At 43.6% G+C, this 15157-nt stretch overlaps 1 protein-coding gene across 18 annotated transcripts in view; it reads right to left on the bottom strand.

Annotated features, from left to right (window-relative positions):
• The window catches only part of LOC125458783 (prominin-1-A-like), a 240952-nt gene that overhangs the window by 41121 nt on the left and 184674 nt on the right, over positions 1-15157 (bottom strand). For all 18 annotated transcript variants that reach the window (XR_009445857.1, XR_009445860.1, XM_059646712.1 and 15 more), the window contains one exon: positions 4864-4944. Coding sequence is in view for 16 of the 18 variants with exons in the window: in XM_059646712.1 (XP_059502695.1) it covers positions 4864-4944 (81 nt within the window). In the remaining 2 variants the exon portion in view is untranslated. The remainder of the gene's footprint in view (positions 1-4863; positions 4945-15157) is intronic.

Consider the following 15157-nt stretch of genomic DNA (forward strand, 5'->3'; position numbering starts at 1 on the left):
AGGATCTGTTTTGTGGCCACTGCTGTTTGTCATTTTTATAAATTACCTGGATGAGGGCATAGAAGGATGGGTTAGTAAATTTGTGAATGACCACTAAAGTCGGTGGAGTTGTAGTCAGTGCGGAAGGGTGTTGCAAGTTACAGAGGGACATTGATAAGCTGCAGAGCTGGGTTGAGAGGTGGCATTTGGAGATTAATGCGGAAAAGCATGAGGCAATTCACTTTGGAAGGAGTAAAAGGAATACAAATTACTGGGCAAATGGTAAGATTCTTAGTAGTGTGGATGAGCAGAGAGATCTCGGTATCCGTGTGCATAGATCCCTGAAAGTTGCCATCCAGGTTGATAGGGTTGTTAGGAAGGTGTACAGTGTGTTAGGTTTTATTGGTAGAGGGATTGAATTTCGGAGCCATGAGGTGGTGTTGCAGCTGTACAAAACTCTGGTGCGGCCACACTTGGAGTATTGCGTACGGTTCCGGCTGCCGCATTAAAGGAAGGATGTGGAAGCACTGGAAAGGGTGCAGAGGAGATTTACCAGGATGTTGCCTGGTATGGAGGGAAGGTCTTATGAGGAAAGGCTGAGGGACTTGAGGCTGTTTTTGTTAGAGAGAATAAAGTTAAGAGGCGACTTAATAGAGACATACAAGATGCTAGCGAGTTTTGAGAAGATTTATAGCTCAGGTTGAGGTTCTGGATGTGAGTTTGCTCACTGAGCTGGAAGGTTAGTTTTCAGACGTTTCGTCACCATTCTAGGTAACATCATCAGTGAGCCTCCGACGAAGCGCTGGTGTTATGTCCCGCTTTCTATTTATCTGGTTAGGTTTCCTTGGGTTGGTGATATCATTTCCTGTTCTTTTTCTCAGGGGATGGTAGATTGGCTCCAAGTCAATGTGTTTGTTGATGGAGTTCCGGTTGGAATGCCATGCTTCTAGGAATTCTTGTGCATGTCTCTGTTTGGCTTGTCCTAGGATGGTTGTGTTGTCCCAATCAAAGTAGTGTCCTTCCTTATCTGTATGTAAGGATACGAGTGATAGTGGGTCATGTCGTTTTGTGGCTAGTTGATGTTCATGTATCCTGGTGGCTAGCTTCCTGCCAGTTTGTCCAATGTAGTGTTTGTCACAGTTCTTGCAAGGTATTTTGTAGATGACGTTCGTTTTATTTGTTGTCTGTATAGGGTCTTTTAAGTTCATTAGCTGCTGTTTTAGTCTGTTGGTGGGTTTGTGGGCTACCCTGATGTCAAGGGGTCCGAGTAGTCTGGCAGTCATTTCAGAAATGTCTTTGATGTAGGGGAGCGTGGTTATGGTTTCTGAGCCCGTTTTGGATGATCAGAGGATTAGATAGGGTGGACAGTGAGAGCCTTTTTCCTCGGATGGTGATGGCTAGCACGAGGGGACACAGCTTTAAACTGAGGGGTGATAGATACAGGATAGATGTCAGAGGTGGGTTCTTTACTCAGAGAGTAGTAAGGGTGTGGAATGCCCTGCCTGCAACAGTAGTAGACTCACCAACTTTAAGGGCATTTTAATGGTCATTGGATAAACATATGGATGACGATGGAATAGTGTAGGTTTGATGGGCGTTAGATTGGTTTCACAGGTTGACGCAACATTGAGGGCCAAAGGGTCTGTACTGCGCTGTAATGTTCTATGTTCTTTGACTTCAGTTAGCATTCCTTTGAAAAGCTCTTGAACTAAATTAGAAATACAGGTACAGGATTAGGCCATTCAGCCCTTTGCGTTTTTTTGATCTTGGATGATCAAACACTTCAATGCAATTTCACCACATAATCCACATAATTATTTACCATACTGGTAACCTACATAACAGAAATCGAGGTCTAGCTTCCGCAGTCCATTTGAGTCGAGAATTCCAAGGATTCACAACCCTCTGAGCAAAATAAATTCTCCTCATCTTGGCCCTAAAAAACTTCCCCCTAATTTTTAAATTGTGTCCCCTGGATTCTAGACTACCCAACCAGGGAAACATCTCATCTGTAACTGCCCTATCCAAGCAATAATGGAATTGGGGAATTCAAAGTGGAGAACAAAAAAATGGCAGATGAGTTAAATTCATACTTCGCTTCTGCCTTCAAAAAAGAGGACATGAAAATGTACCAGAAATATTGGGGAACACAGGGTTTAGCAAGAGGAAGGAGCTGAAGCCAATCTGTATTAGTAGAGAAATTATGTTGAAGAAATTGATGGGATTGAACACTGATAAGTACCCAGGGCCTGATAATCTACAACGCAGAATGTTTAAGGAAGTGGCCATAGACTATAGTGGATGCATTCGTGTCCATTTTCCAAAATTCTTTAATCTGGAATGTTTCTACTGCTAATATAATCCCATAAGTGTTGATAAGTGTGAGGTCATCCATTTTGGTAGGAATAACAGCAAAATGGACTATATTTTAAATGGAAAAAATTGCAGCACGCTGCTCTGCAGAAGGACTTGGGTGTCCTTGTGCATGAATCGCTGAAGGTGGGATTGCAGGTGCAGCAAGCAATTAAAAAGGTAAATGGAATTTTGTCTGCCATTGCTCAAGGGATGGAGTTTAAAAACAGGGAGGCTATGCTGCAGCTGTATAGGGTTCTGGTGAAGCCACACCTGGAGTATTGTGTGCAGTTTTGATCTTACTTGAGAAGAGATATACTAGCACTAAAGGGGATGCAGAGGTGATTCACTCGGTTGATTCCAGAGTTGAGAGGATTGGATTATGAGGAGAGACTGAGTAGACTGGGATTATACTCATTGGAATTCAGAAGAATGAGGGGAGATCTTATAGAAACACATAAGATTATGAAGGGAATAGATAAGGTGGAGGCAGGGAGGTTGTTTCGGCTAGCAGGTGAAACTAGGACTAGAGGGCATTGCCTCAAAACAAAGGGAAGCAGGTGTAGGACTGAGGTCAGGAGGAACTTCTTTAGCCAAAGTGTTGTGAATTTATGGAATTCCCTGCCCAGTGAAGTGGTTGAAGCTACCTCACTGAATGTTTTTAAGGCAAGGCTAGATAAATTTTTGAACAGTAAAGGAATTAAGGGTTATAGTGAGTGGGCGGGTAAGTGGAGGTGAGTCTCAAAAAGACCAGACATGATCTTACTAAATGGCGGGCAGGCTCGAGGGGCCAGATGGCCTACTCCTGCTCCTAGATCTTATGTTCTTATGTTATTATTTATAAAGGAAAGCAGAGAGAAAACAGGGAAATATAGACCACTGAAAGAAGTCAGTAGCCCTTAATCTAAGGGCTGTGACTGCCCCCAAAACAGTCCCCTCTATAATGCATCTCAGTGTCTGAAGCTCAAACTTCAACTCATCAACTCTGAGCTGAAGAATCTTGAGCAGCCAACATTTGCTACTACCAGTCACTGTGCACCCACTGACATCCTCTAGTTCCCACATATCATAGGTGCAACAACAAGGAGGCTGTGGAGAAATGGCAGTAAGTGTGGGAGGGAACACAAAGGAAACAGGGGGAGAGATGGGGTGAAGCAGAAGAGCAATGTGAAGATACAGGTGACAGCAATGTAGTGAGTGCTAAATGGAGAGCTGTAATGTGGATTTCGGGAAATTGGGGCCTCAAGAGGGCTATGAATAGACAGGGGAGCCATAAAGCACTGTAGGGAGACAGGGGCCTTACAAAGGAGAAACAGAGAGCTTTCAAGTAGGTTAGCTAGAGATAAACTGCAAGCAGGTCAGGGGCAGATAAAGGTGTTGAGAAATGGTTTGGGAGATAGAGAGGGATGCTAGCGAGCCGGGGGACTTTAAGTGGTCAGAGATAAACAGGAAATCCATAAGTAGACCAGGAGTGGGAGACAGGGTAATTGAAAGGAGGCTGGAGGGGTGGGGTGGTTGTAGGTAACAGCAAGATGCTTAGGGGGATATGGGGAGACTGCAAGGGAAGTGGTGAAGATTGAGAGGCTGCAGTGTGGGTGGGAGAGAAAGAGGACAGCAATAAGGGTGGGAGAGATAGGGAGACAACAAGGGATGAGTAGATGGAGGGTGTAAGGGCAAGAAAAACAGAGAGATCCTGCAAAAATGTGAACAGTTTCAAATCTATTAACAAAATAAAATGCAGCTAACTAAGAATTAAGGAAACCAGGTATCTCTGAGCTAATGAAGTCAGTGGATATAAATCAGTAACCCTAACCCTAATGCACCTTAATACAACATATGTTAGGGAGCTACTATGAGAAAAAAAAAATGAAATGGATATCTTTGCAATGAACATTATCAACTGTTAAATTTCGATCTGAGATGCAGTAACAGAGCTAGTAACTGGCTGGTTAAAATATTCTAGCTTTGTCTGTGTGAGCCTGGAAAAAAAATGAAATATGTGCTTAGGGTGATGGTTTTTGTGTGTAGAAGTGTAAGTCAGTCAATTTGAAAATAAATCTTTGGTGGCAATTTATGCTAGTTGTTTGGACCAATTTAAATGCTGTTGTATCGAGGTAATTAATGCTTTCCCTGTGTGTTGTAGTTTTAAGTTTACTTCAGGTCAGATAGTATTCTTTGAATTCCGTTTCTCTGTGAGTCCAAATGCTCCATATATCAACACAAATATAAGGATGTTATTATGTGACTTCATTACCTAATCAGGAACTTAGTGAGAGTGTGAAGTTGCCCTCAAAACTACAATGTAGCCCTTGAAAAATTGCCCTCAAGAGGAACCCTCAAAGAAATATCTTGTGACCTGATATAGATGCCTTTCATGACTTCAGGATGCCCCAAAGTGTTTTACAGCCAATGAGGTACTCTTGAATTGTAGTCATTGTTGTGATAGAGTGTATTAAAAATATGAGAATATAAAGCAATTGGTTCTTTTACTATGTACAAAATGCATTTTATAGAAGTCTATGAAAGCATTACCTGCTTCACAATGTCGGTACCATTGTTGTTGATTAGATATTGAGCGGCTTCAACAGAATTAAGTATACCTCCCACTTTTATCTGTGGAAAAGTAAAAGCAATTGCTTAGAATTACAGAAAAGGAATTGTACAGAAAAAGGCTACTCACCCCAACTAGTCTAGACTGCCACTTCTACTTCACCTAAGCTTCCTCCTATCCCTCTCCATCTAACTATTTGTGTAGCAGTCTATTACTTACTTCGTCATGTATTTATCCAGGTTCCCCTTATACATTTCTATACTTTTTGTCTGAGCTCCTAACAGTAGGAAGTTTGTCATTTGAACCATCCTCTTGTTTAAGAAAAGGTTCCAAATAATTTGTGACTTCCATTTATGGTCTCTCACTTTCACCTCATAAAGGAAATTACTTGTTCAGAAGAGTGATAGTTGTTTAACTGAATCATACACTATTTTTCCAGGAAAATGGACAGCAGCTAGCTTGTCCACTGATGTTTCCACAACTATTCATAAACCAGGAAAGAATATTTTTAAAAAGCCACACTATCCTTCATGCCCACTCTACCAGTCAATAAGATCATGGATGATCTGATCTTGGCTCCATTTTCTGGCCTGTTCCAAAAACCCTTGGCCCCATTAATAATTGAGTCCCAAATCTTCTGGTTTCTACATAGTCAGGGGTACATATTACTAGATTTAGATCCAAAATTCTGTATCTGCCTTAAATATATTCAATACCCAATCTCTGCAAGTTGTGAGGAAAAGAAGCCAAGTGGTTCACAACCCTCAGAGATATTCCTGCTCATCTCAGGCTTAAATGGTCACATTCTAATTCTGCAATTCCCATGGATTCCCAAACTATGAGCTAAATATTACTTGTAATGGGCTAAATATTATTTTAATTGACTTTAATGGAGGATTTCTTTCCAAAAGGCCAAGTGAGTTTTCTCAAGCTATCATCCCAAACTCAACTCAGTAATTAGATGCAATGACCCTATGACATCCCTCTCGCCTGATGTTAACTGGATTTTCCTCCTACTCGCCCTCGAGTGAAGTACTTATCACTGTAAGTTATCCCAGGATCCCTGGCACTGGTGTCATCTTTGACCTCAAGCTATACACCTGGGCAAGTGTTGGCTGTCCGAAATTCCCCTTAACCATCAATGCAGTAGCACTGCAGCCACAAAACAACATTCTCATGCCATGTAGTTGGCAGTGCTGACACATCTTTGCACACAAAAATTCACAATCCTACCACAATAATTGTTTAAGCACCAGGCCACCCAACTTACCTGTCCTTAGTGACAAACCATCGACCAACCTTCTAAATCTCTACAACTCTTTCCATAATGCCCAGTACAGACCAACATCTTATCATGCGTTCAAAAATAGGGAAGGTTTCAGTTTAAAACATTCACCTTTATTCACCAACACGAAAAGTGAACTGAAATCAAACAAACAAAGGTGCATTTGCATGTTGGAACAGTAGTGGACAGCTTACATGTTGAGCACTAACAATTTGAGTCAATGAGTGCTCACTGCACTACATCTACTGGAAACAGATGTCAATTTAATCCTGTGATGAGAGATAATGGGAACTGCAGATGCTGGAGAATCCGAGATAACAAAGTGTGGAGCTGGATGAACACAGCAGGCCAAGCAACATCTCAGGAGCACAAAAGCTGACATTTCAGGCCTAGACCCTTCATCAGAGAGGGGGATGGGAGAGGGTTCTGAAATAAATAGGGAGAGAGGGGGAGGCGGACCGAAGATGGATAGAGGAGAAGATAGGTGGAGAGGACAGTATAGGTGGGGAGGTAGGGAAGGGATAGGTCAGTCTGGGGAGGATGGACAGGTCAAGGAGGCGGGATGAGGTTAGTAGGTAGAAAATGGATGTGCGGCTTGAGGTAGGAGGAGGGGAAGAACAGGTTAGGGAGGCGGGGACGAGCTGGGCTGGTTTCGGGATGCAGTGGGGGAAGGGGAGATTTTGAAGTTTGTGAAGTCCACATTGATACCATTGGTCTGCACGGTTCCCAAGCAGAATATGAGTTGCTGTTCCTGCGATCTTCGGGTGGCATCATTATGGCACTGCAGGAGGCCCAGGATGGACATGTCGTCTAAGGAATGGGAGGGGGAGTTAAAATGGTTCGCGACTGGGAGGTGCAGTTGTTTATTGCGAACCGAGCGGAGGTGTTCTGCAAAGCAGTCCCTAAGCATTCGCTTGGTTTCAACCAATGTAGAGGAAGCCACGACGGGTACAGTGGATGCAGTATACTTCACAAGCTTCAAAATCTCCCCTTCCCCCACTGCATCCCAAAACCACCCCAGCTCACCCCGCCTCCCTAACCTGTTCTTCCCCTCCTCCTACCTCAAGCCACACTTCCATTTCCTACCTACTAACCTCATCCCGCCTCCTTGACTTGTCCGTCCTCCCCGGACCAACCTATCCCCTCCCTACCTCCCCACCTATACTGTCCTCTCCACCTATCTTCTCCTCTATCCATCTTTGGTCCGCCTCCCCCTCTCTCCCTATTTATTTGAGCCCTCTCCCCATCCCCCTCTCTGAAGAAGGGTCTAGGCCCAAAACATCAGCTTTTGTGCTCCTAAGATGCTGCTTGGCCTGCTGTGTTCATCCAGCTTCACACTTTGTCAATTTAATCCTGTCTGGTTTCAAATGCCTGATGCTGTATCACTTTATCATACTCAATACTCTCCTCCTCAGAAGACTGCTGTTGCTCTGCCAGCTCTTCAGCATCCATCGCATCCTCTCCTTGTTTGCTCCGGTTGTGCACAGCATGGCTCACTGGGATTGCATGGCACACACTGTCTAAATAGGCCAATCCAAGAAGTGGAATCTCATCTTCAGGAGGTCTATCATCTGCTTCACCACGGTCCTGATTGAAGAATTTGCAGCACTGTATTTAGGCCTAGCCTCAGTCGGAGAATGTATACAGAATCAACTGTAGTTGCTGAGGGTAGCCTTTGCCCCCTAGTAACCAGCTCATTAAGGCATCTGGCCCCTCAAATGCAGCATGAACATGAGAGTTCTCAAGGATATGGGCATCATGGCAGCTCCCAAGACACTGAGTGCAAACATCTATGAAGTGGAATTGATGATCACAGATTACTTGTATGTTGATGATATGGAACCCTTTCCAATTGATGAACTCAGCTGTATTATGAAATCTCCCAGTGCAAAGCATGAACACTATATAGTGTTCTATACCTGGGAGAAGCCAACTATGTTACTGAAATCTGATGGCCAGGCTGCAGCACTCAACTTATCATGAAGAAACAAGATGAAGTGGTGTGATCGAATACAAATGGCATAAGTACTCAATACCTTTGTTGGTGGACAATTGAGAGTTTCACACAGATCCCCCATAGCTCCTTTCAAGCAGCCGATCCCATAAAAATTAAACACAGCTATCACCTCCCCAGTCACTTGGGTAGGATGACCATTCAGTCCTTCAGGTCAAAGATCCTGCTCCAGCAGTTGGCATAGTTCTATGACAATTTTCTGGGACATCTTCAGTCTACAGCAACATTGCACCTTACTTCCTCAGAGGAAATGGTATCAATGATGATGAACTCTGGCCCTTCTTATTTCCTGCGCGTATTGGGGGGACATATGTTAATAGACCTTGTTAATAGAACATGCTAATAGACCTGGGTTTGATGGTGCATCTGTTCCTCCTCCAGTTTTTTGCAAGTTTGTTGCATGGCAGCATTAGCAATGATAACCCCTGCTGTGGTTGGATTCATTAGTTACACTTGCAATGAACTTGCATGGGAAACATAAGGAACAGAACACATCCTCAGTAATGTGAACAGTCAGCATTCGCATCATTTGCAAATGACAGGTTTGCACACTGCTCCAAAGAATGGTTCATAGAGCACTCTAACAAGGAAGGCCATGGAATGATTCCACAAGGAATTTTAACGTTGGACCTTATTCTGATGAAAATATCTCCCTTCATTCTACAAAGATACAACTGGAGTTTGCAAGTATTATATGACAACTGATCCCACTCGTTCTAATCAATGTTAACCATGACGGCCATTATTGTATATGCGAATCTGTTGTGTTATACCTGTACCTATAGTTTATGTTGAGTGGGAATCAGATCCCTGTGCCTGGGCAGCCTATGATGTCTTGCATTTACTTTGTGCTTTGTGACCCATTGGGACATATTTTAATGTTACCTGGGATTACCTGTGCTTCACAGAGATGTTTACCTTCAATCTGCAAGGACCAATGATATGGGTAAGATATTTTGTGACCAGTTTTACACCTCATACACTCGTACATTACAAGAACTATACATACACAATAATATGATTGCAAATTACTTCAAACTCATACTCTGCAAGTGCATGCAACTTTTAAATTCACTCCTGGGATGTGGATGTAGTTGGTTGGACCAGCATTTATTGCTACCTAGCTGCCTTTGAGAAGGTGGTGGTGAGTTGCTTTCTTGAACCGTTCAGTCCATTTAGTGTTCATATCCCGACAGTACAAGTAGGGGAGAGTTCCAAGATTTTGACCAAGAGAACTGAAGGAATGGTGATATATTTTCATGTTAGGATGGAGAGTGGCTTGGAGAGGAGCTTACTGGTGGTAACGTTCCTTGTAGCTACTGTCCTTGTCCTTCTAATTGGTAGTAGTTGAGAGTTTGGAAGGTGCTGTCTAAGGAGTCTTTGTGAATTTCTGCACAGCGTTTTGTAGATGGTGCATACCACTGTTGCTAATTATCACTGGCAGATGGACTGAATATCTATGGATGTGGTGCCATTCAACTGGTCTGCTTTGTTTTGGATGGTGATAAATGGTGTTGTTGGAGTGGCGCCCACATAGGCAAGCAGGATCACACCCTTTACTTGTGCCTTATAGATGGCGGACAGGCTTTATGGTGTCAGCATTACTCACTGTAAGATTCTTAGCTTTGACCTGTTCTTGTAGCCAAAGTACGTATGAGTCCAGTTAAGTTTCTCATTAACGGTAAACCCAAGGAAATTGATAGAGAGATTCAGTGATGGTGATATCATTGAATGTCAAGGGGCAATGGTTAGATTCTCTCTCGTTGGAATTGGTCATTGTCTGGTACTTATGTAGCCACTTGCCACTTGTCAGCCTTGGCCTGGATACTGTTCAGATCTATTGCATTTGAACAAGGACTGTTTCATTTTCTGAGGCGTCACAAATGGTGCTGAACATTATGCACTCATCAGTAAACATCACCACTTCTGACCTTATGACGAAGGAAAGATCACTGATGAAGCATCTGAAGATGGACGGCCAACAGACTGAATTTGAGGCAATCCTGGAGCTGAGCTGACTGACCTCCAACAACCACAGCCATCTTCCAATGTGCAAAATATGGCTCTGAACAACTGAGAGCTTTCCCCTGAATCCCACTGACACCATTGGCCCCTTCGCGTCACACTCAATCAATTGCAGCCTTTATGTCAAGGGCAGTCATTGTCATCTTACCTCTGGAATTCAGCTCTTTTCTCAATGCTTGGACCAGGTATTGAGGTCTGGAGCTGAATGGCCCATGCGGAGCCCAAAACTGAGAAGATTGTTGCTAAGCAAGTCCTGCTTGACAGCACTGTTGATTATACTTTCCAGAGGTTTGCTAATGATCAAGAGCAGACAGTTGGGGAAGTAATTGGCTAGGTTGGATTTGTCATGCTATTTGTGAACAGGACATATCTTGGCAATTTTTCACACTGTCAGGTATATGTCGGTGTTGTAGCTCTCCTGGAACAGCTTGACTAGTGCCAGTAGCAAGTTCTGGAGTACAGGTCATCAGCTCTATTGACGGAATGTTGTCAGGGCTCCCAGCCTTTGCACTATCCAGTGCCTTCAACGAGTGTTCTCTATAACATTTTATTCTTCTGCGTAGATCTCCAAGGCCCATGTGCAACAGCATCAGAAGTTAATGTTGTGATCCACAGCAGCACACCATTTGCCATGCACAAAATGTCAAAGCATCTGCAAGTGCACACAGTTACAGCTTAGAGGGAACATTGCCTGTTTCTTGATATTATGCAGAGTCAATCGAATTGGTTGAAGACTGAAATCTGTGATGTTGGGGACCTCCAAAGAAAGCCGAGATGGATTATCCACATAACACTATGGCTAAAGTTTGTTGCAAATACTTCAGCCATACCTTTTGCACTGATATGCGACACTTCCCCTATTACAGAGGATTGGGAAGTTTGTATAGCATTTTCCTCCAAGGAATTGTTTCATTGTCAACCACCATTCATGACTGAATGCAGCAGGATTGCAAGCTTGGATCTGATTCATTGATACGGAATCACTTGGTTCTATCTATCATTTGTTGCTTATACTATTTCACACACAAGTCATCATATTTGTAGCTTCACCAGGGTGAAAACTTGTTTGTAGATATGCCTGCTGCTGCTCCTGAAATGCCCTCCTGCACTTTCCATTAAACCTTGTATTGCCCTTTGAAAGGCACTCTGTTGCTGATAAGTTGAGCCTGTAATTTGGCTGAGGAAAGATACATTGCTCCACCCACTCTGCATTTGGGTGCAGTTATGTTCATAGGTCACTTTACGATTCAAAAGATCACAAAAAGCTATACAAGTTGTGCTGGAGACCATGCAGCCCAGGTTTATTCTGGTCATCAAACCTCCATACTCTTTCTACTTGACGTTCCCTGGACAGCCCAACACTTATTGATCCCCAATATGCTATCACACACCACCAGGAATTACAACTGCGACTTTCATCCTTACCCCTTGTATCCCATCATTACAGTTTAGTCCTGCCCACCATTATGGTACACACTCCTCTCATTAAGGCCATAGTAACAGAGACCACATCTCCCCCCACCCCCCTCACCGTATACCATGTCCTGTCACATGCCTCCCCCATCAGTTTATATGTTGAATTTTGCCTTTTCACTATCCTTATCCCTCAACATCCCAGATGGCTGACTTCTAACTCCACTGTTGAGATTCCCCACTTCTCTATGACAACAGTGTACCGTGATATCATCCCTCCATCCTTGATACGCATCAAATTGACCCCCAGGACTGAGATTGGTCCAACTGCCTAACCAGCTTAGACAGACTGCCAATGACCAATCAAACTCCTGAGTGTTCTCAGTATAGATCCTCAACTGACAGTCTGTGAATTCCCTGACTGATGGCTTCATCTACCACATGGACTGTGACCCACTCCCCAACTGTAGTGTGACAGGCACCCAGAATCTGAATGGCCCAATTGCCCGACATGCTCATGCAGCATGTATAACATGAATAGTTGTGGTCCCAACACTGACCTTGCAGAATTCCATTTAGACACTGGCTGCCATCCTGAAAAAGACCCCTTTATCCTCATTTTCTGGATTCTGTCAGTCAGTCAATCCTCTATCCATGCCAATATCTTGTCCCACAGGCTCTTATCTTATTTAACAACCTCCTGTGCAGCACCTTGTCAAAGACCTTTTGTAAGTTCAAACAGATCACATCTACCTGCTCTCTTTTGCCTAGCTTAATCACTACCTCCTCAAATAATTCTATCGGCTTTGTTGGGTATGACCTCCCCTTGATGAAGCCATGGTGACTCAACATATTGTACCACATACTTCCAAGTGTTTCACAATCTCATTCTTAATAATGGACTCTAAAATCTTACCATCAACCAAGGTCACGCTGAATGGCCTGTATTTTCCAGTCTTCTGCCTCCTCCCATCTTAGGTAGAGGTGGTACATTAACCATTTTCCATTCCTTTAGGACCCACTTTGACGCCAACGATTCCTGTAAGATCATCACCAATGCCCCCGCAATCTTCAGCTATCTCCTTCAGAATGGTTCAAAAAGGCACCTTACACGACCTTCTCAAGGGCAATTAGGAATGGGCAATAAATACTGGCCCAGTCAGTGATGCCCACATATCATGAGTGAATTTTAAAAATTGCATCAATCATGCACCTATAGAGTACAGTGTTGAAGTCATTTATCTCTGGGGTGTAGTCCATCCAATCCAGGTGATTTATCCACCTTCAGATCTTTCAGTTTTCCCAGCATCTTCTTACTAACAGGCATTACACTCCCCTGCGCCTCCCGACTCTCTTGAAGTTCTGGTATGCTGCTGGTGTCTTCATTATGAAGACGATACAAAGAGCCTGTTCAGCTCCTTGGCCATTTCTTTGTTCTCTATTACTACTTCTCCTGCCTAAATTTCCAGTGGTCCAAATTACAGTCTTGCCTCTGTCTTACCTGGTACATTTCTAAGGGAACTCTTGCAATCTTCTTTATATTTGTGGCGAGCTTACCCTCATATTTCATCTACACCCCCTTGGTGCCTTTTTAGTTGTCCTCTGCTGATTTTTAGGAGCTTCCCAATTCTTTGGCTACTCACTAATCATCACTAGATTGTAAGCTTTCTCTTTTGCTTTTATGGTGTCCCCTACTTACCTCACCAGTTATGGTTGCATTGGCCTCATCTTTGTCTGTGTAGTTACCTTACTCAATTGTAATACCATTGCATTTGATTCCAGGTTCTCCTTCTCAAACTGCAGGGTGAATTCTATCATATTAAGGTCACTGACCCCTATGGTTTCCTTCACCTTAAGCCTCCTAATCAAGTCTGCCTCATTACACATCACGAAATCCAGAATTGGCTGTTCCCTATTGGACAGTACCACAAGCTGCTCCACAAACCTATCTTGTACATATTCCACAAGTTCCCTTTCTTGATATCCACGGCCAACATGATTTTCCCAGTCCACCTGCATATTGAAGTTCGCCCATTGTAATAGTGTCTTTCTTACATGCCTTTTCTATCTCCTGATATATAATTCTTTCCCACACAAATCCCATCGGGGTCTTTTTACCTTGCGGCTTCTCAACCCGCACAGTTTCTATGCCTTCCTTGGGTATTTAGTTCTCAGTCCTGATCCCCTTGCAGCCACATCTCTTTGATACTTACAATAATGCACCTGCCAATCTCAATCTGCACTACAAGCTCATTTATCATGTTTCATATACTCTGTGCATTTAACTACAACACCCTCAGTCCTGCATTGACTGCTCCCTTTTTCATAGTTGTCCCCTTACTTACTGTGCCTGAAGTTATATTCCTGAGCCTTTCCATTCTCTCTGCCCTATTACTTCTTCTGGAAGCTTTAATAACCTTTGCTGGGCCCTCCCTACACTTAGCCTTCTCCATAATTATCCATGCAATTGACCGCAACTCCACCACCCCCACCAATATTTAGTCTAAGATGAGGCAAGGCAGGGATATTGTCAGCATCCAAGTGAGTATGGTCGCTCAGTGGTTAGTACTGCTGTCTCACAGCGCCAGGGACCCAGGTTTCATTCCAGCCTCGGGTGCCTGTCTGTGTGAACTTCGCACATTCTCCCCTGTCTGTGGGGGCTTCCTTTAGGTGTTCCAGTTTCCCCCCACAGTCCAAAGATGTTCAGATTAGATGAATTAACAGTACGTGGATAAGCATATGGATAGTGTAGGGGGATGGGCTTAGATTAGTTCACAGGTTGGCACAACATCGAGGGCCTAAGGGCCTGTTCTGCGCCTCATTGTTCTATGCTCTAATTGGCCATGCTAAATTGCCCTGTAGTGTTCATGGGTGGGTCTGGGTAGGATGCTGTTGTAGGACTTCTATGATTCCAAAATGGGTGTGTGCCATGAGAGTGAGCAGCCCTCAGATGTGACCTGGTCCAGTTGTGAGCTAGAACCCTATCCCTGTGCATAAAGTGTCCTCACAGCAAAAGAAATCAGTGTACTCCAAAGTGCAAGCATTAAAGGCAGAGATATGTAGTAAGTGGATCAGAGATTTGCCATGATGTCACAGTTAGGTTGGTACATGTCAGATGTCAACATATGTGGAGGTAGGGTGCATGTGGCTGCAGCCCATGGAATGTGATCTGAGATTTTGGTAACAGGTGTCCACGATGGAGGTCAGGAGGAGTAAGTGGTAAGCTGGAGTTGCCAGGTACCTGCTCAGATTTTCATCTCGAGAATTTGTGGCATCTAGTTCCTATTCAGTGGGTGGAAGAATAGCAGCCTGCATTTTAATGTGGTAAGATAATGTGGTAGTGGGGCTGATAATGACCAATAATCCATGTTAACTGGCTATGCACCACTCACGTGTGAAAATTTCATCTTGAAGTAAAACCCTAGACTTGGTTGGAAATTGTGACATTTTGGTCTCGAAGTTGAGAAGGGCCTCACTTCCCATCCAAGAGAGTGTGATGGAGCAATGCATCACCGTGTGAGAGAAGCCAGAGAAATCC

Source organism: Stegostoma tigrinum, chromosome 1 (genome assembly GCF_030684315.1).
Source record: "Stegostoma tigrinum isolate sSteTig4 chromosome 1, sSteTig4.hap1, whole genome shotgun sequence".
NCBI classification, from domain to species: Eukaryota; Metazoa; Chordata; class Chondrichthyes; order Orectolobiformes; family Stegostomatidae; genus Stegostoma; species Stegostoma tigrinum.